Consider the following 21766-nt stretch of genomic DNA (forward strand, 5'->3'; position numbering starts at 1 on the left):
CAGTGAATCACAGTCCTGAACCAGTGTACTTTATTATGCAGGCAGTGACGTTGATTTGTGATGTTTCCTACAGTGAAAGACTGAACAACAGAACACATGCATGGGATTCAAACCCCTTTTAAAACACCCAAATAAACATCGAGTTGTTGTTATTTATTTTTTTTGCCATTTAACAAAAGTTTGCAAAGTTTCTTACGGGGAGTAAAAGCTTAACTATCCTCAAAAACAAAACACCATGATACCACATAAGCCTTATACTAAACGTATGACAAATATGATGCAACGATCAAAGGTTTTTTATTATTGTAGATGAGAATTTGTTGTGTTTAATGCATTTGGAGTTTAAAAGCAAACTTGAACGAGGGTTGGATGAAATGCTTTTGCGGAATCGCGACTTCCCGACATGACATCAGCAACGGTGACTCCTCAGAAGAGGAGGAAAAGGAAAGCAAAACTTGAGAAGGCCGTGCAACTCTGAGGTAAAACAAAGCTAAAAGAATGCTTGCCAAGTTCAGCAGAAATGAAGCATGCAAAGTGCGATGAGTGGCTGCATAGAGATCAATTGTTGCGCTCAGAAATGCACTGACATCAATAATTCAGCCGAGTCTAGAAAAAAAAAAGCGCTCTCTGAACATCCGATTCCCTCAGAAAAATACTTTTTCTTGAGCATTTGGTCGCTGTCCATGTACTAGTACACTCTTTGTCCTAGTAAGACAATTCAGCGCATTAGTTGGATCGTGAATAAATGTTGAAACAGCTTTCAATAGCGACAGCTCAACTTCTACTGTCCTGTTCCATGCCCGATTGGAACAAAATGTGTCTCCAAGCCAACAGGGGGCGGAAAACAAAATTGACAAAACATCAGCGAAAAAGAACTCGCAAAAAATTGTCTTGAATATGACATCACGTCGAATAGGATGGTACAATGTTTACATTTTATAGTCGAACTTTAGTCATTTGGTGACAGTTTAACAAGTGCGGTTCATATTGCTTCAATGGCATCTGGTCTGGTGTGACATATATAAAACCTTGTCCCCATGCCTAAAAAGTCAAAAGGTAAGCAGAGCTGCATTGAGTTATGACGGCTGAACAGATTAACATTAGCATACAGTGTTAGCCTCTGCTATGCAGCACACACCACATTGTCCGGCATCGTTGTCGGCATGCTGAAGCCATTACGTCCAAGTCTAATAGGTAAGCAGAGCTGCATTGAGTTATGTTTAATGCACAGATAAGATATGTAACAGCATTTGCTTTGGATAAGTGGCACATATTTAATTGTATGTGTGTGTGTATGTGTAAAAAATTCTGCCGCCATAAGTGAAAATATTTCTATTGTCTAACTTGGCTGGGCCCAACCTCCGTAACTCCGCCCCTGGTCGTCATGGTAACAAATGCAGAAGTCATCAGTAGTATAAAGAGTGGGGTAAATTCAGCAAGTGTGTAAAGTGTATTTCAACTTACATGGGATTGATGACTCGGAAATGTTTTAAAATGTGGGAAAAAAATATTTCGAGTGCTTCCACCACCACCAACTCAACTCAATGTGATTATTTAGATAATCAATATGAGAGTCAATTAATGCCCATTAAAAAAAAAGGTAAATTAAAGACATAGAGTGTCTACCTATTTTGCTTTGTGGAGTAACATCAGAGAGAAAACAAACGTTTGCCACGTCAGTCACCTTTTCAAGTTAGCAAAATGTAAAAAGAAAAATAATGAAGCATTTCCGACAGGACTAATTCCTCCGAAAAGTAGCTACTTCTCTGCTCTTCAATATGAGCGAAAACAAACTTCCCATCTTGTCTAGTTAACGGCCTCTGTCGTCAGTTCTCGTAAATATTTTTTCTTTCTCTCGTTGCTCGCCATGTTTTAACCTGCGTGTGTGGTATTGCACTTGAGGCTGCTGAATCCGGGCAGCGTGACGCGGCCGTGCGTGTAGATGTCGCGGTCGGGCCCCTGGTTCATCCGCTTGACCAGATTCTTCTCATAGAGCAGCGGGTGGTAGGCGCCCAGCGTGCAGGCGGCGTCGTAGAAACGCTGGTAGTAGTGACACAGCTCCGTCTTGCGTCGCGATGGCAGAAACTCGTACACATGCACCACCTCGCATATGGACATCATCAGGACTGTGCCTGAACGGAGGAAAAAGGACGGCAGAGCAGAGCTGTAACGTCTTAACGCAGAGATTGATTCAAGTTGGCCACCGAAACTTGGTCCGATCTATTGCGCCACTGCACATTTGAACATTTTCAACACTATGCAAAAAAAAAAAAATTAAGTGACAGTGCAACTCCATCAAAGCGCACATTACCCAGCATGCCAGAGGAGGGCGGGTTCTTCTGGATGGGCTCCGGCATGTTGTCCTGTAATTGCTGCCACACCTGCCAGAGGACACGTGGGTGTAGGATGTAAAAGGGCTGCTGGGGGTGCAGCCGTCTGTAGCGCTGGTACTGAGTGAAGATCGGGTAGTCGGTGTGGTTGAACCACTGCAAAATGAACACGGACAGCAAAATGACAGAGGCTTAACATCTTCTTTCTCTCTCTCTCGCTAATAAAAATAAAACAACACCTGTGTGAGGTTAGCCGAATAGGGAGCGGGGTCCCAAGCCACCAATATACCCGAGCTGAACAGCGAGCTGGACAGGAAGTGGTGATCGTCAGATGCCATCACCTACAAGACGCTCACGTTACAATCTAAAAGTGCAAAGTGAGTTACTGCAGTGAGCACCGCGGCTTTACTTGTGAGTTGATGAGCCGGATGGTGGTTTTGGAACCGACGTCCTTCTCGTAGCGGTCAGTGGGGGCGCTGTTGAAGCGCAGCACGGCATCATGGGAGTCTGAGCGTTTCAGCCCGATGTGAAGATGAAAAAGAGAAGAAGGGTTCAAATGGGAAAATGAGGGATGAGTATAAAAATTTGATAAAGGAACTGAGGAAAAAAAATGAAGGAGCTCGGTTGGTACGTAAGTAAACATATTACGGAATTGACACTTTGGGGGTGGGGCCAGCCTGTTTTGTCCCACCTATCTCTTTGCCGAGGCCGGCGTCCCGGAGCGAGCCGGCAGACGAGACCACGGCGCAGCTCTTGAACGGCCCCACCTCGGATTTAAGCGGCTTGCGCGGCAGCTGCGAGGCCCACGGCAGCGAAGAGAAAGGCGGCATGTCGGCCGTCAGCGTGGACAGCGCCACCTTCTGGTGCAGCTGGCACAAAAGCTCCGGCCCACTCAACACGCTCCTGCGGGCCATGTCCGCCGCGGCAGGGAGCTTCACCCCGTATTTGTTCATCGCCTGGGGGAACAAACAAGACCTGTTGAGAAACCTGAAAACCAAATTATTATCTTAACTTAACTTAACTTAACGTCCTCACCTGATAGTTGTCGACCACCTTCCTCAGTCGGCTCCCCAGCATGTTACTGGACATGTGCTCGTTCCACACCTTTCCCAGAAGGCTGTTGGGCCCAAAGAACTCGGCGTCGCTGCCTCTGCCGCTCAGCTGGCCCCGCCGGCGGCCCCCGAAGACGGTTTCCAGTGCCCGCATGAACGGCCGAGACAGAATGGTCGAGAAGAAACCTTGGCCCTCCCTGGAATTTGGCTTGGTGGGCGGGTGCTCGCGGGTCTGGTTGGGTGAGGACAGCACGGGGATGGGGCGGCGGGGGTCGCCGGGTATCACGCCCGGGAGCTTCTGGGGGTCCATGGTGAGCTTGGAGCTGCCACGCAGCACCTGAGTGGGAGATTGCATGGTGGAGTTGAATTTACAAATCGGCAGCTACGTTTCTTAAAATTTATTTCTTTTTTTGGGCAAAAAAATTCAATTAACTTTTTTTTCTATCCTAGCTTGTCTTGTCCCTCTAGCACTGGGGTGGGCAAACTTTTTGATTGGCGGGCCACAATGGGTTCTAAAATTTGATAGAGGGGAGCAGATGGCTGGAGTGTATTGGTAAGATCACCTCATCGGAGAAAAAAAATACATTTAATTTTAAATGAAAATGAACAAAAGAATTACAACAAAATATGTCTTTGGCACACCACAGTATTTAGAAAATAAAACATGAACAACGTTTATTCATTTAATTGTTCTCAAGTTCGGCGGGCCGGATTAAAACATTTAACGGGCCGCATGTGGCCCCCGGGCCGTAGTTTGCCCAGGCCTGCTCTAGCATCAAAGTGTCTTTTTGAAGAATGGAAAACCGCAAAAAATAAATTGCAATTATTCGAGCGATATCGGCAAATGCGGCTACACCTACTTTAACGATGGCGTGCGTGCGAGGCTGCGCTCGGGTCCGCGCCCGCACACCGAAGATGGCGTCGGTGACGGTCACGCTGTTTTCGGCGCACAGGGCGTACAGCAGCATCATGGCGATGCAGAAGAAGGCCATGCAGAGGGCACCGCGGCGGGCACGACGACGCATGCGCCACAGCAAGCTCACGCGGTCCATCGCTGCTCCGGAGATCTGCAAAAAAACAAAAAATAAATTGTAATGGGACGCCTGTGAAAGGACAGACAATTTAAATAATGATCTCATCTTGATTGAATGATTTAAATGGACTCATTGTGAAAATCTGGGCCTGTTGAGTTGAACTATTTAATACTTCTATCACCATGAATCGCTAAAATAGATGAACAAAGATTATTTATGTGATCTATAAAAAAACAATCACCGTCAATATTAAGCAGATGAGCGGTATTTGCATGCTGTCCTGGTCAACTCTAAATATATTGCAATATGGGAATGGGAATATAATTTAAAATAAAACGAAATGAAATATTTCATAGGAAGACGAATCGAATCGCCTCAGACCACGAAAAACGCTCACATTCCTTATTTTTTTTTTTTTTGCTAGATTCTGCCTGCTGTTCCTTTGAACTTTGCCCTCCGTAAAAACTGGGGATTCCCCCACTGCTTGACTAATAAAGACTCCTTCAGTACTTGCCGATACGACTCGCCGTGGCCGTCAAATCATACGGAAGAAAAGAGTCAGTGACAAAGAATTTGACTCAAAAGGCCGTGGGGAGCCGTCTTCGCGAGGGAGAAAGAGAAAGAGGAGCCAAGGAGGGGCAAGTGAGCCGTGCATGCCCTCAATATAGGAGAGCGAGAAATAAAACAAAATGAGGGAAACAGGAGAGGGGGCGTCGCTGCACACTTGACCTGGTTTGTCATTTACACTTTCGGTGAATCCGGATAATCATTGATGGTTCACAGGAATCTTACTGAAAATTAATCTGCTTTTTTTTTTTTCTTTTTAAATGACTGACCTCGGGGGAGTATTTAAAATAAATAAATAAATAAAAGCAAAGGAGCCTTTCAGTAGACTGGCTGCTGATCCATTTTGCTTTGACAGGAGTGTCCTATTTATCGTTTCCTGTGTCGGAGGTCATTTGTATCGCTCCGGATTAACGAAGCACTCGCGGCTCCCGCAGGCGATAATCCGCATTCAGCGAAGCGGTTTGACGGGTGATCTCAAAATTGATCATGCCCGACTTTTCGCATACGGCGGCGTCACACTCGCAAATCAACATCAACTGGTGATCGTTGTCATTTGTGTTTGTTGGCCTCTGGCCTTTCTACGGGTCAAAGCTGCAAGGTAAAGGTCAAAGGTCAAGTAATGTCAAACGTGTCACAAAAATCGCTCGAAAAAAGTTGGTGATTCAGTTTGTGTTTCACGATGAAGTAGAAATACGAGAGAAAGATCATTTAGAAATATATATTTTTTTAATTTATTTTATCAATAAAACTAAGGCCTGACCGATATGGATTTAACTGATAAATTCTTGTCCTTCGGGGCTTGCTGTAGGTCAAAGCTTTAATGTAAAGGTCAAAGTTCAAGGTTACAATGAGGTCTAACGTGCAGATCACACCCCCCCCCCAAAAAAATGCAATTTCTGCACAATTTTTTTCTGACAGCGAGCGAATCACTTAATAATTTTTTGGGCAAAGATTCGCCGTGAACTTATCAAAGGTCAAAGTTTATCATTGAAATCCCTCAAAAATATATTTGCGTAATCCATATTGAGTTACACTTTGAATAAAAGGGCCTCGTGGGTTTTGCTGGCTTATGATGACACATTTATGCTTTTTTTTTTTTAATGAAACAGCGGCTTCCATTACACACGCATATCAGCTAAAAGAAATCGCAGAGCAGCACTATGAAGCTCACTTGCTATCAAATTTATACCCCCTCGGTCTTTCAATGAAACAAAAATATGTGTATCTATGTGGTTGTGTAACCATCATGATGATCTTGTTTCACAGAGACAAAAAAAAAAAGCATCATGGTTGCCCGAGGACGTGGTGACAGATGGCAGTGTCGCTCAGTATCTGCTTAAAGATGTCGGCCTGAATCCCCGTGTTCTCTTACCAGAGCTAAATGCTGGTCATGTGACCCAACTGTAATAAAAGCAGCAAATCTGACTGGACGCTTACCTCCGATAGGCCGAAAAATAAATAATGCCTTGTAAAATAGAGAGCTAAATGCTTTTTGTAACGTTAAATATAAACTTAATTGTAAAAAAGATTATTTTACAAATCAAAATTAAAAAAAAAAAAAACACATGATAATTTAAGAACTGATTGTTGTCTGAGCAAAATATTGCTTGTTCGCGCTCGTGATTTAGCAGCGCAATCTAAACAGCATCAAATAAACACACCGAGTCTTTCATTCATCCGTCGGCGTTTGGTGAGTTTGACTTGTACCTTGTAGCCCATCATACGTTGCCGCTCTTGTTGCTTAGAAACACTTTGCTCTCCTTAAATCTCCTCTCATCTCTCCTGCAAACAAAAAGATGTATTCACACAGATTATAACACACAAGTAACACCATAATACCATCCACATCACAACAAGTATCTTCACTTCCTAGAAAATTGGTTGATCAAAGGCTTCACACATTTTCTTACGGCAGAAAATGTCCACAATCACCTATAGAAAGCAGTCCAATGGAAATGTGTAGAAACTTGCTTGACAACCATCTGCACTCAAAATCACACCTTCGGTGGTGTTCAATCAACCTGCATGTTTTTGAAATGTGGGAGGAAACCAGAGTACCCGGAGAAAACCCACAAAAGGGACGAGGAGATAATGCAAACTCCAAACATGAAAGCCAAAGCTGGAACCGAACCCTTCACCCCTGAACTGCGAGGCGGACATGCTAACCAGTCGTCCACCATGCCACCGCAAAATACTTACTCATGTGAAAACTGAACCAGTAGTTTTGAGTAAATGTGCAAAAACATGCTTAACACAACTTTTGCAACAACAAGTTTACATGGAATAGACCTGTGCACATTACAAGACACCTTGCAAAAACATTTTGATCAACATGACGAGCAAATAATAATGTTGGAAACAGCAAAGAAATTGACATCATCATTCACTTGCTGGTGCCAAAGCATGTGCAAATCTTTCAAAGAAACGAGAAACTGCTGTTTTTTGATGCGCACAAGTGGCACAATGATGTGAAAATTGAACCAATAGTTTTGGGGGGTAAAATGATTCAGAACTGATGTATGTCGCAATTGATACGATCTCGAAAACTGATTTCTACATCATATATGTAAATTTGAGCTAGATAAATAAATAGGCTGACCTGTGTGAAGTAGTGCTGCTCCTCGGTCCTTCAGCATCGCCACGCACCTGTTTCCTTCACCTATTACGTGGTTTCCTCCTCCGGAAAGGCGACTACGGCTCGAGGCAGGCCGTTGCTTGTTCCGCCATCATCCCGTCGAAGGTTGCCAGTGGGTACCGAGTACCGACTCGCGTTTGGAGAAAGAACAGCTCCGATTCAGCCCGCGGGGGAGCAAGCGACAAGTTCGCAGAATACATTGCACTTACAGTTTCCCTTGCTTTCAAAATAAGAGTAAAGAGTCACGTTTTTGCGATTTACACCGGTCGCTGTTGATAAAATGCAAATACATACATATAGATGTGAAATAAAAGGCATAATAAACAAAACAATTGCCCAACATGTAGTTGAATCGTCAAAATCGAAAGCGTGAATCGGTAAGTCATCTATCTTAATTTGAAAATACACGGAGTCAAAATCCTGTTAAACTGGTTTTAATGATGTTGACTTCACTTTACTGCAGTCAGCCTAGACACGCAATATCGCTGCAGTGGGGAAAAGGAGGGAAAAGACGAACCCGTTCATCGCCATTGTCAATGGAGACCATCTTTAAACGTTGGCATTCCTACGACAAACCTTGCTAGTTAAAACACACACGCGTGCACGCCGAATAAAAAGGGTATAACTACGACCTCGGGCAAATATTTAACAGTTTGAATGGATCAGTGACGAAGATTCAGAACAGATTCGATCATTTGAGAGAATGCACAATTTGCCATTTGGTCTTTTTTTTTATATATAAGTGGGGTGCCGCTGAAAGGCTGATACTACGTGAATATGAATATGTTGTAATGTATTGCGTCGTAGTTGGGTAGTCCGCGGTTTGAAATGTATATGTATATTTACACAATATTGTTGGAGAGAGCCACTACCGACCTCGTGGCGCAACGGTAGCGCGTCTGACTCCAGATCAGAAGGTTGCGTGTTCAAATCACGTCGGGGTCATAAGTTTTCCATCTTGTTTTCTTCCTGTTACGCTTCGCACAACAAAGATTTGGGCAATTTCAGGATATTTCTCAAGCGCACGCTAACCTTTACCGATGAACTCAGTTTGACGTTCCCTGAATGTTTGAATGCACAAATCCAGTTGTTCTGCTCGTCTTCATATTTGTGTTTAACAAATGGATGAATGGCAACAGTTGTTTCATCTAGGGAAATGTCTAAGTATTTATTCTTGTAAGCCTTTCTGTGACTAACTTTTTTTTGTGTGTGAGTATATTCATGAAATAACACGCTTTAAGGATGGATGGCAACTTTATTGATTTTGTTTTGCAACTGTGAAAAAGGTGGAGCTGAGACTGAGGCAAACATGTCAAAGCTTTTAATAATACTGTCACGAGGTCATCTAGAACAGTTTGCCAAACCTTTATTGAGACAAGGCACATTTATATGAAAAAAAAAACAAACAATTCAACCTGCTTTAGTTGTTCATTCCATCGCAATGCATCGTTGGCATGTATAGTTGAAAAGACATATTGTCACTAAATAATATACTTCTCACCAATTATATTAAGTTGGATAATATCCCGAAGGACACTTTATAAACTGTCACAAGATTGTATCACTGTAAATAATTATTTAGTCACCTGTTTCATATATTTTTATTTAAATAAAATCTGAGGATTCACTAATAACTTAATCAGGATTTACGTCACAACAGCTATGGGACCAAAGACAACTTGTAGGAGCGGAAGTGGGTGCAAGGCGGAATCTTGAGGCACACCGGCTGAGGTTACATACTAGGTGCTGTTGCTCCTACTTCCAGAATTGCGGATGCTGACTTTCTTGCGGGTGTTGTCGGTGCAGCGTTCCAAGATGAGTTCAGGACTTGGTCGCGGCGGGATCACCGGGGCTTCTGGCTTCAGCTCGTTCTCCGAATTGAAGCGCTGCTCTGGAATGTTCCCTGCGGAGGTCATATTGCATTCAGTTAATTAATTAATTAATAAACAGAAACTGTTTTCAGGAAAATCACACATATACACCGTTCTACTTTGGCACCATCTTGTGGCATCTCAGTGCCGATTATTAAAAAAGAATTTTTTTTTAAATCATTGGTATTCACCCTACCTTGGTTCTTTCTCTCCCTCAGCGGCGACCACTCCGGGATCTTGGATTTTCTGGGCGAAGGAATGGGCTGTCCGCCCTTCTGCTGCAAGTATCGGCGGCTGTTCCTCCGGTAGGCCTCCTGGCTTAGGCGCTGACGGCCTCGTTCATGGATGCTCTTGGCGTTCTTAATAGTGGCCCTGGAGAGAGGAAAGGGCTGAATTTTTGCAACCCTAGCAAGGATTCATGATATAAAAATAATCATCTCTTGAATGCACCTGCGAGGTGGAGGTTTCTGTCCTCCTGGTTGCTTGACATAATGTTTGGGACCTTTTCCTGCTTTCTGCAGGAACATGGAGGGAAAGTGACCGGTCTCCTCACCTTTCCTGAGCGAAAAAAGAAAAAGACGAAAATGTGAGTAAAGCAATTCAAAGTACATCATTATTTACAAGTTGAAGCGTCGGATTCTGTACCTGATAACCCACCAGCCGTCCAAGAGCTTGTGAATGACCTCAATGGTCTCTCCCATCTCCAGCGAGATTTCATCATCCGTCTCCGCCTTGTAGGCTCGGACTGTGATGTGCGATTCTCCTTCAGAGACAAAATGTTTTAAACAAAGACACTTGATTAAAACAAACAAAAATAAATAAATAAAGGACATAGGAGTACCTTCGTAATTTGGTTCAATGTCCTCTGCTTCCTCCGGTCCGTCCAGCGGTTCCAGGTAGGTGGCAGGAACCCAACCTCGTTTAGCCTCACATTGGCAGAACCACCAGCCTGAATGCAAAAGTAACGCTAAAGTTAAAAAAAATGTAACTTTTTAGAAAGCTGTGTTTGAAATACTGCAAGGTTAGATGTATGGTTTGAAAGCCTTTGCTTTTTTAATTACACTTAGCTTGCTAGCTAGCTAGCGAGCTACTATTTGTTTTAGCTAGCTAGCTAGCTGGCTACTATTTGTTTTAGCTAGCTAGCTAGCTAACTACTATTTGTTATTTAGCTAACAACCAAACATACTTTATAACGCTAGCTAGGTATCTAGCTAGGTAGGATTATACAAAATGATTCCACCATTTTATGTGGATGTTTTGCGGGAAAAGGTTGGTGCGTAATGGAACATTGTTCCCAAGCAGTCCGTTGCAACCGGGTGTCACTGTTGCCAAGTCTTCTTGGCAGCAATTCTATGAAAGTTCATGTTTTGTGGTTGACCTATTGAATTTCTCACCATTCTGGTTCTTCTCCACAATTTCCACCAAGTCTCCAGTGTGCAAGTTGAGCTCATGTTTGGACGTCTTGGTGAAGTCTGCAATCACTCTGTACGTGTCCAGTATGATGGGTCCAGAAATCTCTGACGAGTGGAGTACATAACCATGTTTCATGAGGTAGGTAGTCTCTTTTGGGTAATATATAGCATAAACCCACATAGCTGACTAAAATGTGTTAGAACCTGCCGATCTGAGTTTCAACACAGGCCCAAATTGTGACGCAAATAGATCAACCCATTAAGAACTGATGTCACGCACGGTTAAGGATGTACTGTCTGTTTGGAATCCTGTTAGAACCCATAAAACAGTCTTGTTAAAATCGATCAAATAATGTGACATGCCATCAGGGAACATTGAATGGATGCAGAGGCTCGTTTTGACTCAAGAAATAAAAGGAAAAAAAACACGACGCTCCAATGGATGGCCCATGAATTGTGTATTAAGAAAGTTTCAATATGAAAACATAAATGCCACTACGAGACTACATTTTGCTCGATATTTTGAAGAGTCTTACCAGATATGTTGTTGTTGACTTTGGTCTCCAGGAAGATTTCACTTTTTTTCCCTCTGAACAGAAAAGGAAATAACAAACATTTTTTGTTGACGTTGGCCGCGTGAGTTCATCGTATGTCATTGGTCGAGTGACTCATCTGAAAACCCACAATGGGACATTTAATTGGGACGCAGCAAGTAGAGATTAATTTGATTATTGTGGGAAAATATGAATCCATAATGTTACCTCGACATTTCTATTTCATCCCGTTAAATAACAGTTACTTATTAACATTTTTTTTTTCTCGTTTGCCCACTGACGTGTTTGGGGTCGGCGGGTTTTCGTCCTCCGGTCGCACTTTGAAGAAGGCGTTGAGGTGCGAGCAGCGCGAGATGTGCGGCGGCAGCGCGATGAGCGACAGGCAGTACTCGGTCAACGTGTTCTGCTTGCTTTCTCGAGACCTTTGGCTCTCCACCCACCGCGGTGCTGGGGGACACAATGGATGTTCAAATGTTAGTCAAAACCATCGCTTGTGCAAAGGGTGAGTCATTTTACTTTATTTTAGCGTTAACTTAGGTGGATTTTATAGCGATTATCGTAAGAGCAGTAATTATTGTTTATTACACAGTAATTAACTGTAGAAAACTTAAATATTACTCAAAATGTCAACTGTACTAATGATGAGTTTGGCTTTGATTAAGTTTCATTTTTAAGTCAAAGTATTTTTTTTCGCGCGACCTTTGTGAGAGGAAGCAATGCAATCATATTGTGTACAAAGTGATGAAAATCAGTTTTTTTTTGTGTGATTTGGTTGCGGTTCCCCTCTTCTGCTAGTATGCCTCAATAAACAGAGCGAGCGAGAGAAAAAAAAAAGAGAAGTCCAAATTTTGACATGCAGGTGCTTCCTGAAATAAAATGCCAAAAATGTGCAAGTGTTTCCCACACACATATAATTGTTTCGTGAGACATGAAAAGTTGCAGTGATAAATGTTTGCATTGGTGTTGTAATCTGATTTATGCCTTACTCACTTGTTTTTACGCCACAATTGTTAAGTCGAATTTTTTTTAATATTGTCGTAGTGACTGCAAGTCAAAGTATTTAGTGATTTTACAACTCTAATTAATGTAGAAAAAAAATTTTTTTCATATTAATTCACGGTTCATTTCCCTCTATTTTACACCATATAACAAACCTTTAAAAACAAAACATTTACGTATAATAAATCGGATGTTTTTGTCATATTTATATATTATAACTCACACCTGGCAGCGATGGAATGATTCGGTCCCTCTTTTCTATTTGTCCGGCTTCAATAGGAAACATCTCCTTCAGGGATTTCTGGGAAAAAGAAATACGCTTTTTTTTTTCAATATCCAACATTCTCACTAGTTTAAATCAGAACAAAACAAAAAACAACACAACTAAACTAAAAAAAAAAAAACTCACATGGAAAGTGTAGATTTCAGGATATGTCCTGAAAATCAATTTCTCTGCCAAGTCGCTCCACTTTACCATCAGCATGTACACCTAAAACGAAACAAACAAACAAAACATAATATTAAAGCAAATTAAAGTTGCTTACGGTGAAAAAAAAAAACACGCCAATCCATTTTTGGAGCCTCACATAGTGCTGACTGGGGTAAAAGCGTTTCTCAAAGCCGAGCAACTTCACGTGTCGGATGTAGACTTGGTCCATGTCGGGATGGATGGAGACCAACTGATGTGAGAGGCGGCTGCAGGCTTATAAATGATGTGCGTGCACGTGTGGGTGCGCCTAGATTGTGTCATCAACATGCCACAAAATGTCAGTCAGTTCCTCCTGACCTCGTCAAGAAGGCAATGAAACGCATGCATCCTCAAGAGGGTCATTGGGGAACATAAAAAGTCCACACAGGAAGGCCGGACCCAAGATTCGAACCCAGAACGTCTCGACTGTGAGGCAGACGAGCTAACCACAAAATATCAATTTGAATCATTTATCCTTTTCATAGCCCGATATCGATTTATAAAACTATTCGTTGGCAAGATATAAGAAAAACAATGCCGGTCACTTTTCAAAATCAAATATTTTTCAGCCTTGAATATTAAATAAAAGTTCTTGCAAGTTTTTTTTTCTTGCATCTATTCTCTTATTTATCTAATTTATATATTTATCTGAATTATTGTTGTATTGCACTGATTCTGATCTGTGCTGCCTGGTCCAAATTGGCCCGCAGACCAGTGATTGAGGACCTCTGTTATATTCGTAGTTGTGTCCTCCTTACATTCATTCAGTTCGTCCACACATGTTTTTCTGTCCCCTGCGTGACATTCAAAAGGGGCTCCCATGGAGCAGAAAGGTTGTATGATACATGCGAAGTTTTCGCAACAGAAACGAAGAGGAAGAAAGAACGCACAACAACGGCAAACTTCCCTTTGATATGGCCTTTGAATTTTTGAAAAACTGCAGGGACAGGAAATGTAATGTGTGTCGTAAGCAGTTAAGCACTCACACGACGGTTACTCTAAAAAAAAAAAAGCTCATCTCGCAACAAGCAATGCATAAACGCATGCGTGTACTTGGAAAGATCCCAAACAGTGGTGGATAAGCAATAGAGGGTGCCACCCAAACATGCATGGTGGTCTTTAATAATAAAATGAAAATATTTCAAAATATATGTGCTTCATTTTTTATGAGCTGCATAAATAGCACCCAGTCATAAATTAGTTGTTTCGTTTATCTCCGTCTCACACGACACTCTCAATAGAATTTCCTCTTCGATGCAACAGATATGTACGGGAATGCTCAAGGCACGCTGTCGCCATCGCCTGGTCAGGAGGATAAATGTCGGCGACAACATCCGGGAATCTAAAACAAATATACAAAGCGTATTTCGATTTGTGCCTCGTGCCACGTTATATTTTTGTTTTGGAATTTAAAATATGATTAGACTGTTTTTTAATTTACCTTACTCGTTCCAGACAACAAACCAGCTGTGTTTCCATTTTGATGTTTCGATATTTAAATGATATCAAAAAACGAGCCGTTTTTCCTTGATTAATTTGTGCTTCCAAACATATATCCAATGAACAAAAGACACGCAGTTCCATATGGATATTTAGTAATTTTACCCGCAGATTTAAAAATAACTAATTGGTCCATGCCTGTGTGTTAAAGAAACCGTTTTGTAACCGTGCAGTATTATGTTGCCATTATGACGCTGAGGTATCTAGTTTGTCCCAAGTAAGTTGCCGTACACTGCTAAAAAACGAGTTGGGGCGGAGTGAAAAGGCGACTGGGGGAATTTCTAACACGTCCGCAGTTTGCAAATAAATACAGCAGTGTTCTGCGTTGGAGTTCATTCGTCTACTGGCGGAGCGAATTGTTGAACTGCAACAATGAGTGGAAGAGGCAAAGGCGGCAAAGGACTCGGAAAAGGGGGCGCCAAGCGGCATCGCAAAGTATTGCGCGATAACATCCAAGGAATCACCAAACCGGCCATCAGGCGCCTTGCTCGCCGCGGCGGAGTGAAGCGTATCTCCGGCCTGATCTATGAGGAGACTCGTGGTGTCCTCAAGGTGTTCCTGGAGAACGTGATCCGTGACGCCGTCACGTACACCGAGCACGCCAAGAGAAAGACCGTCACCGCCATGGACGTGGTGTACGCTCTCAAGAGGCAGGGCCGCACATTGTACGGCTTCGGCGGTTAATTTTGACGGCGACGATCTCCCGACAACAAACGGCTCTTTTAAGAGCCACACACTTTAAACATAAAGGGCTTATTTTCCTGTGAAATCTGTCAATTAACTCATCACTTGATGTTCGCTTCACGAAAAGTGCAACTTCAACGCATGTTATTGACTACAAATAAAACTTATTTTCTACGCTGTATGGGACGCCATCAAGCCACTTATTAAGCGATGTTTAGTGATGTAAAACAAACGTCAAGGAAATCATTAACGGCGCCATTGTCATGTTTGTTTTAAAGCGTATTTTGCCTTTGAAGAGCGGGAACTTCTGTGAAGCAGCCATTTTGGTTCGAGAAAGTGTATTTTCTTATCACATGCTGATGTCAGAAGTCTAAAAACAACCACAAAGTAATGCGTGCGTGCACCCCTCTCGTGTCCGTCTTCTTATGGGGCGACTATGAATATTCCAACGTCTTAGTCTTTTGATCTCCCCCAAAAGTCTTTAGGGGAGGCAGATTCGATGTACAGTTGATGGGTAAAACAAAATAATGTCCAAAACAATCTGGTGATACTGGAATGTTTGCCCAAACAAATGTGTTTTCACTACTTTTTCTAAACTGCCTTCTTTCGAATGTATCACAAAATCAGTCGTGAGGCAATAAAATGTAATAATGCCCAATGTATCATTCTGATTCAACGATAGCATAATCGGTAGACCACTCTATGCTAGTTTTTACATATACAAACATATGTTGGTAAGTTTTGAGCGTCCTTTCTTGATTTTCTAATGGTATTGTTGGAATTTAGTTACCAAGCAAATGCAAACTACTAGGGACTCACCCCTTCATTAACTAAATGTACCCAATGCACGTCCATTTTTATACTCAAGAAGGAAAATGTTCATATAAAGACTCAACTGATCCAAATTTAGTCTCTTCAATTCGCTGGAATTCAGGAAAAAGTACAAGTCTGATATCTGGGCTACTTTTCTTATCCTCATGTGGTCCTGCAGCTACGATGAAAGAGCGTGCCTAAAAACGCAGCACTCACATTTAGTCCTTCACACTAGACAAGTTTTTCTATCATAGGTCATGTCGGTTGAAGTCGTTCTTCCGCTCTCCTTCCGTTGCGCGGGTCCAAGACCAGGTCCCACGATTGAGGCCCATCTGGTCCCATGGCTTTTCCCAAGGCTTGGTATCATTCAATCTTCTGTTGGGTGTGGTTCTGTATGTGTTCGGATCTCAAATTGTCGTGTCTTTGTGTGTTTGTCACGATTGATCCCTTGTGACCCCCTGTTGTGCATGTGACCCCCGTCTCGTTTCCTATTTGTTGTGCTTTGGGCTGTACTGTGCATGTGGGAGATGTGCTCTATCGGTTTTGTTGTGTCTTTGTCAGAATATGAAGTGTTGTCGCTTGTAAATGCAAATCCACTATGTGTATGTTGCAAATGTGGAGTGCAAGTCATGAACAATCGGAATTCAACACATTTAAACTAAGTAATATATGAATATAACGTGCGAACATATAAAACCAGTAAGCACTTGTCATTACTATGCACGGTACTTCTAGTTTCATTTGATAAATGCTTTTTGTTTCATAAATGCTTAACACCTGTAGCAAATATGAACCTCTTAATGATTGACATTCTGTCAGGCACATGCCAATAACATACAATCCTTCAGTATAAAACACTATAAATACACACAATCATAAATTGCAAATTCTAATGCACAACCATGACGAAAACTGTTAAATAACTTTTAAAAAATCTTTGGAAAAACTTGAAAAAAACACATGAAACAATACATTATGCCAGTTGTGTTTAACCTGTTAACTGACAAAAAAGGAAATAAAAATCAAAACATTTTCATGACGAAACTGCCCTTGGATGAAAAATGAGGATCTGATTCCAATCTTCGAAAAGAGCGCACGTTTGCAAGCAAAGAACAATGTCAAATCAAGTCAGAAAATTTGCAAGGCGAAATTCAAATGACTAAGTTATCAATCATGTAAACGATTGTTTTTTCATGCATCCAAACGATGGATATAAACGTAAGATCCTCTCGTCTGTTGCCGACTGGAAACCGCCCCGGGGTCACCGCGAGAAACTCGTGTGTTTACCACCGTCCCAATTTTCGCCAATAGAAGAAAGAATAAAACCGCTTGAGGAGCCGAGTTGATTTGAATCCACGCTCAGATGTCTCCACTCACGTGCGAAGCGATGTCGCGACAGGTACGACACGATTTCACACATTTTGGGGACAAAATGTCACCAAAAGTAGACGCGGACGTCACCGAATGACGGACAACCGGTGAGGTTTGAAAGCTCCAGCAAGAAAACCAAGCCGTTTTCAACCACCAAAATAATCCGAGGCGACAGATAAGGGGGTGAACTATTCACTGACGTCAGACATTTATTGGTAGATTTCAATTTATGGTGTCATTTGAGGCTTAAAGGTGAAAGAGAAAACACAAACAGCGAGTCCACATTTCGCTCGAGCTCCGCGCTGCTGCTCGATTGAGTCTCTACGGTTCTCATGTGCCGTATAAGTCCCGCCTCCCGCTAGCCTGCTCACTACTTGATCTCAGCGAAACGCACAGAACAAGAACCATGGCAGAAGAAGCACCAGCACCCGCGGCGACCCAGTCCAAGTCGGCGGGGAAAAACAAGAAGCGACCGGCCGCCAAAAGGGTCAACAAAGATAGCCTCACTCTCCCCAAGAGGATCGTACAAGTCATCGCCGAGTCCAAGGATCGCAAAGGCATCTCGGTGTCCTCACTCAAGAAGGCGCTCGGAGCCAGCGGCGTGGACTTGGTCAAACAAAACAAGCGCATCAACTCCTCCCTGGTCGGTTTGGTGAACAAGGGAGAGGTGGTCCAGCTCAGGGGAATCGGCGCTTCTGGCTCCTTCAAACTTGCCAAGAAGGAAGTGAAGGAGAAGAAATCCAAAGTTGTGAAGAAGAAACCCGCTGCCAAGAAGGTCACAACCACCACCACCAGCGCCGGCAAAAAGGCGGCCGCACCCGCTAAGAAGAGACGTAGTGCGGGTAAGGTTGAAAAGAAAACCAAGAAGAGGGCCGCGCCCAAGAAGACCAAAACTGCAGGCACTCCCAAGAAGACTCAATCCAAGGCCAAAGTAAAGCCCAAGAGTAAGAAGGAGACGCCGAAGAAGGCGAGAAAACCCGCCCCCAAGCGATCGCCTGTCAAGAAGCCAACCAAGAAGCAAACAACAAAAAGATCCAAGAAGTGAGCCAGCTGTCACGTTTCACATCTTCAACCAACCCAAAAGGCTCTTTTCAGAGCCACCACCAATTTCCACTAAAGAGAAATTCCTCAAAGTTACTTTGGCGCATTTCAAAGATGCCAGTGGTGCCAAATTAACAAAAATGAATATATTGATCAAAATTATTCTAGCACACAAGCCTTTCCTCAAAAATTAATGTGATATCAAAATGTATTTTCAACATCCTCAAAGTTCTTGTTTTTACAACCTTTAAGACTTGAAAGTTTACATATAGATTTTTTTAACACAACCCCCCAAAAATTACAAATGTTTAGTTTTTTTTTTACACCCCAGGGTGTAGATTTCTTTTAAAATTTTATTTAAAATTTAACACCCACCACCAACCCTCAAGGTAATATATATATAAAATATATATATTTTTTTGTTACACAAACACCTACAAATCCTCAAAAAATACTGAAATATATTTTTTTAAAAACACTGAAGGATAATCTTGAAAATAAATTAGCTGCATTTACACAAGTCTACTAATTTTGGGGCCTGATATGGAATAATATGCAAAATATTACCTCAAAATGAGTTAATGCACTGAATGTTAGTTTGCTGTTCAGCAGTGGATATTTCATACCTGAAATAAAACGTTTATTCTGTATATGTATAAATGTATTAAGCTCTATATCTAAAATCGCATTTTTGTCACGTATCTGGTGAGAAAATGCTTGGTCGCTCCTTTCAAAGTATTCCCGCCAACGCATTCATTGGCTCATTTCAAATTACTGTCGTCCAATTGTTCGTCGGATAAATCACACGTGGCTCTCCATCCGACCAATCAGCGCCGTCGTGGCGCCGCCGCTTCACTATAAAAACTACGGCTCAACTGATTCCCTCTCACTAATCCCGAAGCGCCCCATCTCAGCGAAATGGCTCGCACGAAGCAGACAGCCCGCAAGTCCACCGGAGGAAAGGCTCCCAGGAAGCAGTTGGCCACCAAAGCGGCCCGTAAGAGCGCACCAGCTACCGGTGGAGTGAAGAAACCTCACCGTTACAGGCCCGGCACCGTCGCTCTTCGCGAGATCCGCCGCTATCAGAAATCCACCGAGCTGCTCATCCGCAAGCTTCCCTTCCAGCGTCTGGTCCGCGAGATCGCCCAAGACTTCAAGACTGATCTGCGCTTCCAGAGCTCGGCCGTCATGGCTTTGCAGGAGTCTAGCGAGGCATACCTGGTCGGCCTGTTCGAGGACACCAATCTGTGCGCCATCCACGCCAAGCGCGTCACCATCATGCCCAAAGACATTCAGCTGGCCCGCCGCATTCGGGGAGAGCGGGCATAAGTCCGTCCGGCCCCTGCGTCACAACAACGGCTCTTTTAAGAGCCACCACCTCTATCTAAATTGAGTGCAAATCCTGTTAGTTGTATTGAATCACATCACCAAATTAAGTGCTGTCAGCAGTTCGTATAATGTAGACTTTTAAAAAGATGAAATGTCCCCTACTTGCGTATAACCCTTCCACTAATGTCAACGTTTCTAAGTTCCATCCTAATAAATAAAATGACTTTTTCCAAATGTTTCCTCGAGCAATGTTAAAAAAAAGCAGATGTTATTTAGTACTAGGAATTAAAGTGATGGCCTGGTAATCAACTGTACAAAAATTGTACTTGTGTTTTTTTTTTGTCAATTGGAATATTGTTTATCGGTTGATAGGAATATTCCTAGATACTTGGATATACAAATAAATATACGTGGTTAGGAATAGGTAAATTCATATTTCCTCCTCTCTCTCGAGCATTTGTAAACGGGCGTATTGACCTATTTATTTCTAAGTATGTAATTTTTTTTTAATATATAAATGGCACGCAGCTGTCAGTGTTAATTTGCATTTTACTTAATCGCGCTCGCGCTGTTATAACCAACATTCCTTGCCGCCTGCCTCGCGGTATTCAGACACTTTCTTACTTTTCAAATTCAAATTTCTCCCAAAAATGCGCGAAGGCTTCCTTCGCCTATTGGCTGATAACTCCCCGCCCACAATTTCAAACTATCAGAATGACGTCACTCCAACCCAGCCAATCCTGCACCAGCAACAGCACACAAAAATTTGCATAATAGCAAATATAAAGACTCCATTCAGACAAGTTCAAGTTCAGAAAATCTATTTATCGAAAGCCGCTTCAACATGCCTGAACCAGCAGTCAAAGCAGCCAAGAAGGGCTCCAAGAAAGCCGTCGCCAAGTCCACCAAACCCGGCAAGAAGAGGGTGAAGCGCAGGAGGGAGAGCTACTCCATCTACGTGTACAAGGTCCTCAAGCAGGTCCATCCCGACACCGGCATCTCGTCCAAGGCAATGAGCATCATGAACTCGTTCGTCACCGACATCTTCGAGCGCATCGCCGGGGAGGCTTCCCGCCTGGCGCTCTACAACAAGCGCTCCACGATCACCTCCAGAGAGATCCAAACCGCCGTCCGCCTGCTCCTTCCCGGAGAGTTAGCGAAGCACGCCGTGTCCGAGGGTACCAAGGCTGTCACCAAGTACACCAGCTCCAAGTGAGGCGTTTTGACGCACCCAAACCACAAACGGTCCTTTTCAGGACCACCACAAGTTCCTTCTGAGTAGTTTCTTTCGGTCACTTTTGCTTCACTGCAAGTGAGGTGCCAGTTTGACCGCATGAATTCTGTAGGTGGGCCAGTAAACCAACACGGGTAAATTTTTTTCACTCCATTATGTTGAGTAATACAATAAATATTATATTTAAAGGTTGAGAACATGAAGTTTCCGTAGTGTAGTGGTTATCACGTTCGCCTAACACGCGAAAGGTCCCCGGTTCGAGACCGGGCGGAAACATGTCTTTTTTCCCCCCCTGTCTCAATTGAATGTCGTTTTCTCCAGTCGTCCAGTTCTTCGTTTCTAGTCATTCACTCTTAAATGTTTACACATTTTTTTACATGAAGGTGCTTAGGAGAGCGTCAAAGCTGGCTGTGGCAGTGTGGAAGATGTAAACCCTACAAAGAAACAAGGTAGACTTTTGGGGAAACAAATAAAAAACGGAAGTAACGCATTAACTAGTTGAGAGGACAGAAATGAATATTTGTTGCAGGAGTAGCCCCACTTTATAGTTTTTTTTAACTGACATGTACGCAGAAGTGCTTCCTGAATTTCCAGTAACTTGAAACCTAAATGACTTGAAGCCATACTATTGCATTTGAACAAATTCAAAGATCGTGGAAAACGTGAACATGTTTACTGCCAAAATGAAAGGACACCTATCCACTCTCACTTACCTTTCTCTAAGGTTGCAGATTTGCTAGAGCCTTCCTCAATTTGTGGTTTGGATTTGAAATGGGTCACATCAATCCAGTCCTGGAACTTTACAAATAACAGTTTTCTAATTTTTTACAGTAACACAAGTGCGGCACTAACTTTTCTATCAAGTGGTTTA

At 42.7% G+C, this 21766-nt stretch overlaps 6 protein-coding genes and 2 non-coding genes across 8 annotated transcripts; 6 read left to right on the plus strand and 2 right to left on the minus strand.

Moving 5' to 3' along the window:
* Positions 1 to 13: 13 nt before the first annotated feature.
* On the minus strand, positions 14 to 7798 carry st6gal1 (ST6 beta-galactosamide alpha-2,6-sialyltranferase 1). The gene is made up of 9 exons (XM_088280135.1): positions 7583 to 7798; positions 6691 to 6765; positions 4243 to 4449; positions 3366 to 3719; positions 3022 to 3286; positions 2740 to 2837; positions 2570 to 2671; positions 2312 to 2486; positions 14 to 2132 (listed from the first exon to the last, which is right to left on the minus strand). The coding sequence occupies exons 2-9, from the start codon at positions 6703 to 6705 to the stop codon at positions 1873 to 1875; spliced, it is 1476 nt and encodes a 491-aa protein (XP_088136261.1). The 5' UTR covers positions 6706 to 6765; positions 7583 to 7798; the 3' UTR covers positions 14 to 1872.
* Positions 7799 to 8491: 693 nt separating this feature from the next.
* On the plus strand, positions 8492 to 8563 carry trnaw-cca (transfer RNA tryptophan (anticodon CCA)). The gene has a single exon. It is a non-coding gene; the product is annotated as a tRNA-Trp (tRNA).
* Positions 8564 to 8853: 290 nt separating this feature from the next.
* Positions 8854 to 13165, minus strand: ncf1 (neutrophil cytosolic factor 1). The gene is made up of 11 exons (XM_088279633.1): positions 13042 to 13165; positions 12864 to 12944; positions 12680 to 12755; positions 11737 to 11902; positions 11438 to 11490; positions 10884 to 11006; positions 10331 to 10438; positions 10135 to 10252; positions 9940 to 10047; positions 9686 to 9861; positions 8854 to 9521 (listed from the first exon to the last, which is right to left on the minus strand). Exons 1-11 carry the CDS (start codon positions 13111 to 13113, stop codon positions 9358 to 9360), a joined length of 1245 nt encoding a protein of 414 aa, XP_088135759.1. The 5' UTR covers positions 13114 to 13165; the 3' UTR covers positions 8854 to 9357.
* A 1528-nt stretch (positions 13166 to 14693) lies between these two features.
* LOC148320456 (histone H4) lies at positions 14694 to 15284 on the plus strand. Its single transcript, XM_088279909.1, has one exon. The coding sequence runs from the start codon at positions 14796 to 14798 to the stop codon at positions 15105 to 15107; it is 312 nt and encodes a 103-aa protein (XP_088136035.1). The 5' UTR covers positions 14694 to 14795; the 3' UTR covers positions 15108 to 15284.
* Positions 15285 to 17680: 2396 nt separating this feature from the next.
* LOC148320457 (histone H1-like) lies at positions 17681 to 18336 on the plus strand. Its single transcript, XM_088280274.1, has one exon. The coding sequence runs from the start codon at positions 17698 to 17700 to the stop codon at positions 18334 to 18336; it is 639 nt and encodes a 212-aa protein (XP_088136400.1). The 5' UTR covers positions 17681 to 17697.
* A 903-nt stretch (positions 18337 to 19239) lies between these two features.
* Positions 19240 to 19813, plus strand: LOC148320458 (histone H3-like). The gene has a single exon (XM_088279666.1). The coding sequence runs from the start codon at positions 19251 to 19253 to the stop codon at positions 19659 to 19661; it is 411 nt and encodes a 136-aa protein (XP_088135792.1). The 5' UTR covers positions 19240 to 19250; the 3' UTR covers positions 19662 to 19813.
* Positions 19814 to 20505: 692 nt separating this feature from the next.
* Positions 20506 to 20889, plus strand: LOC148320459 (histone H2B 1/2-like). The gene has a single exon (XM_088279535.1). The coding sequence runs from the start codon at positions 20506 to 20508 to the stop codon at positions 20875 to 20877; it is 372 nt and encodes a 123-aa protein (XP_088135661.1). The 3' UTR covers positions 20878 to 20889.
* Positions 20890 to 21098: 209 nt separating this feature from the next.
* Positions 21099 to 21171, plus strand: trnav-aac (transfer RNA valine (anticodon AAC)). Its single transcript has one exon. It is a non-coding gene; the product is annotated as a tRNA-Val (tRNA).
* Positions 21172 to 21766: the final 595 nt, after the last annotated feature.

The sequence above is a fragment of the Idiotropiscis lumnitzeri genome, chromosome 17 (assembly GCF_059441095.1).
Source record: "Idiotropiscis lumnitzeri isolate Australia: NSW breed Sydney's pygmy pipehorse chromosome 17, RoL_Ilum_1.0, whole genome shotgun sequence".
Lineage (NCBI taxonomy): Eukaryota > Metazoa > Chordata > Actinopteri > Syngnathiformes > Syngnathidae > Idiotropiscis > Idiotropiscis lumnitzeri.

Excerpts from the sequence above, each read along its gene's own strand:
- LOC148320456 (XM_088279909.1), top strand. The coding sequence starts at position 14,796 with ATGAGTGGAAGAGGCAAAGGCGGCAAAGGACTCGGAAAAGGGGGCGCC.
- ncf1 (XM_088279633.1), bottom strand. The coding sequence starts at position 13,113 with ATGGACCAAGTCTACATCCGACACGTGAAGTTGCTCGGCTTTGAGAAA. Across the intron at positions 12,945-13,041 it reads TTTACCCCAGTCAGCACTAT|GTGTACATGCTGATGGTAAA; the intron begins GTGAGGCTCCAA and ends GTTTCGTTTTAG. Across the intron at positions 11,903-12,679 it reads AATCATTCCATCGCTGCCAG|CACCGCGGTGGGTGGAGAGC; the intron begins GTGTGAGTTATA and ends TGTGTCCCCCAG.
- LOC148320457 (XM_088280274.1), top strand. The coding sequence starts at position 17,698 with ATGGCAGAAGAAGCACCAGCACCCGCGGCGACCCAGTCCAAGTCGGCG.
- LOC148320459 (XM_088279535.1), top strand. The coding sequence starts at position 20,506 with ATGCCTGAACCAGCAGTCAAAGCAGCCAAGAAGGGCTCCAAGAAAGCC.
- LOC148320458 (XM_088279666.1), top strand. The coding sequence starts at position 19,251 with ATGGCTCGCACGAAGCAGACAGCCCGCAAGTCCACCGGAGGAAAGGCT.
- st6gal1 (XM_088280135.1), bottom strand. Across the intron at positions 3,720-4,242 it reads GCACGCACGCCATCGTTAAA|GTGCTGCGTGGCAGCTCCAA; the intron begins GTAGGTGTAGCC and ends TCTCCCACTCAG. Across the intron at positions 2,838-3,021 it reads CGGCCTCGGCAAAGAGATAG|ACTCCCATGATGCCGTGCTG; the intron begins GTGGGACAAAAC and ends TGAAACGCTCAG.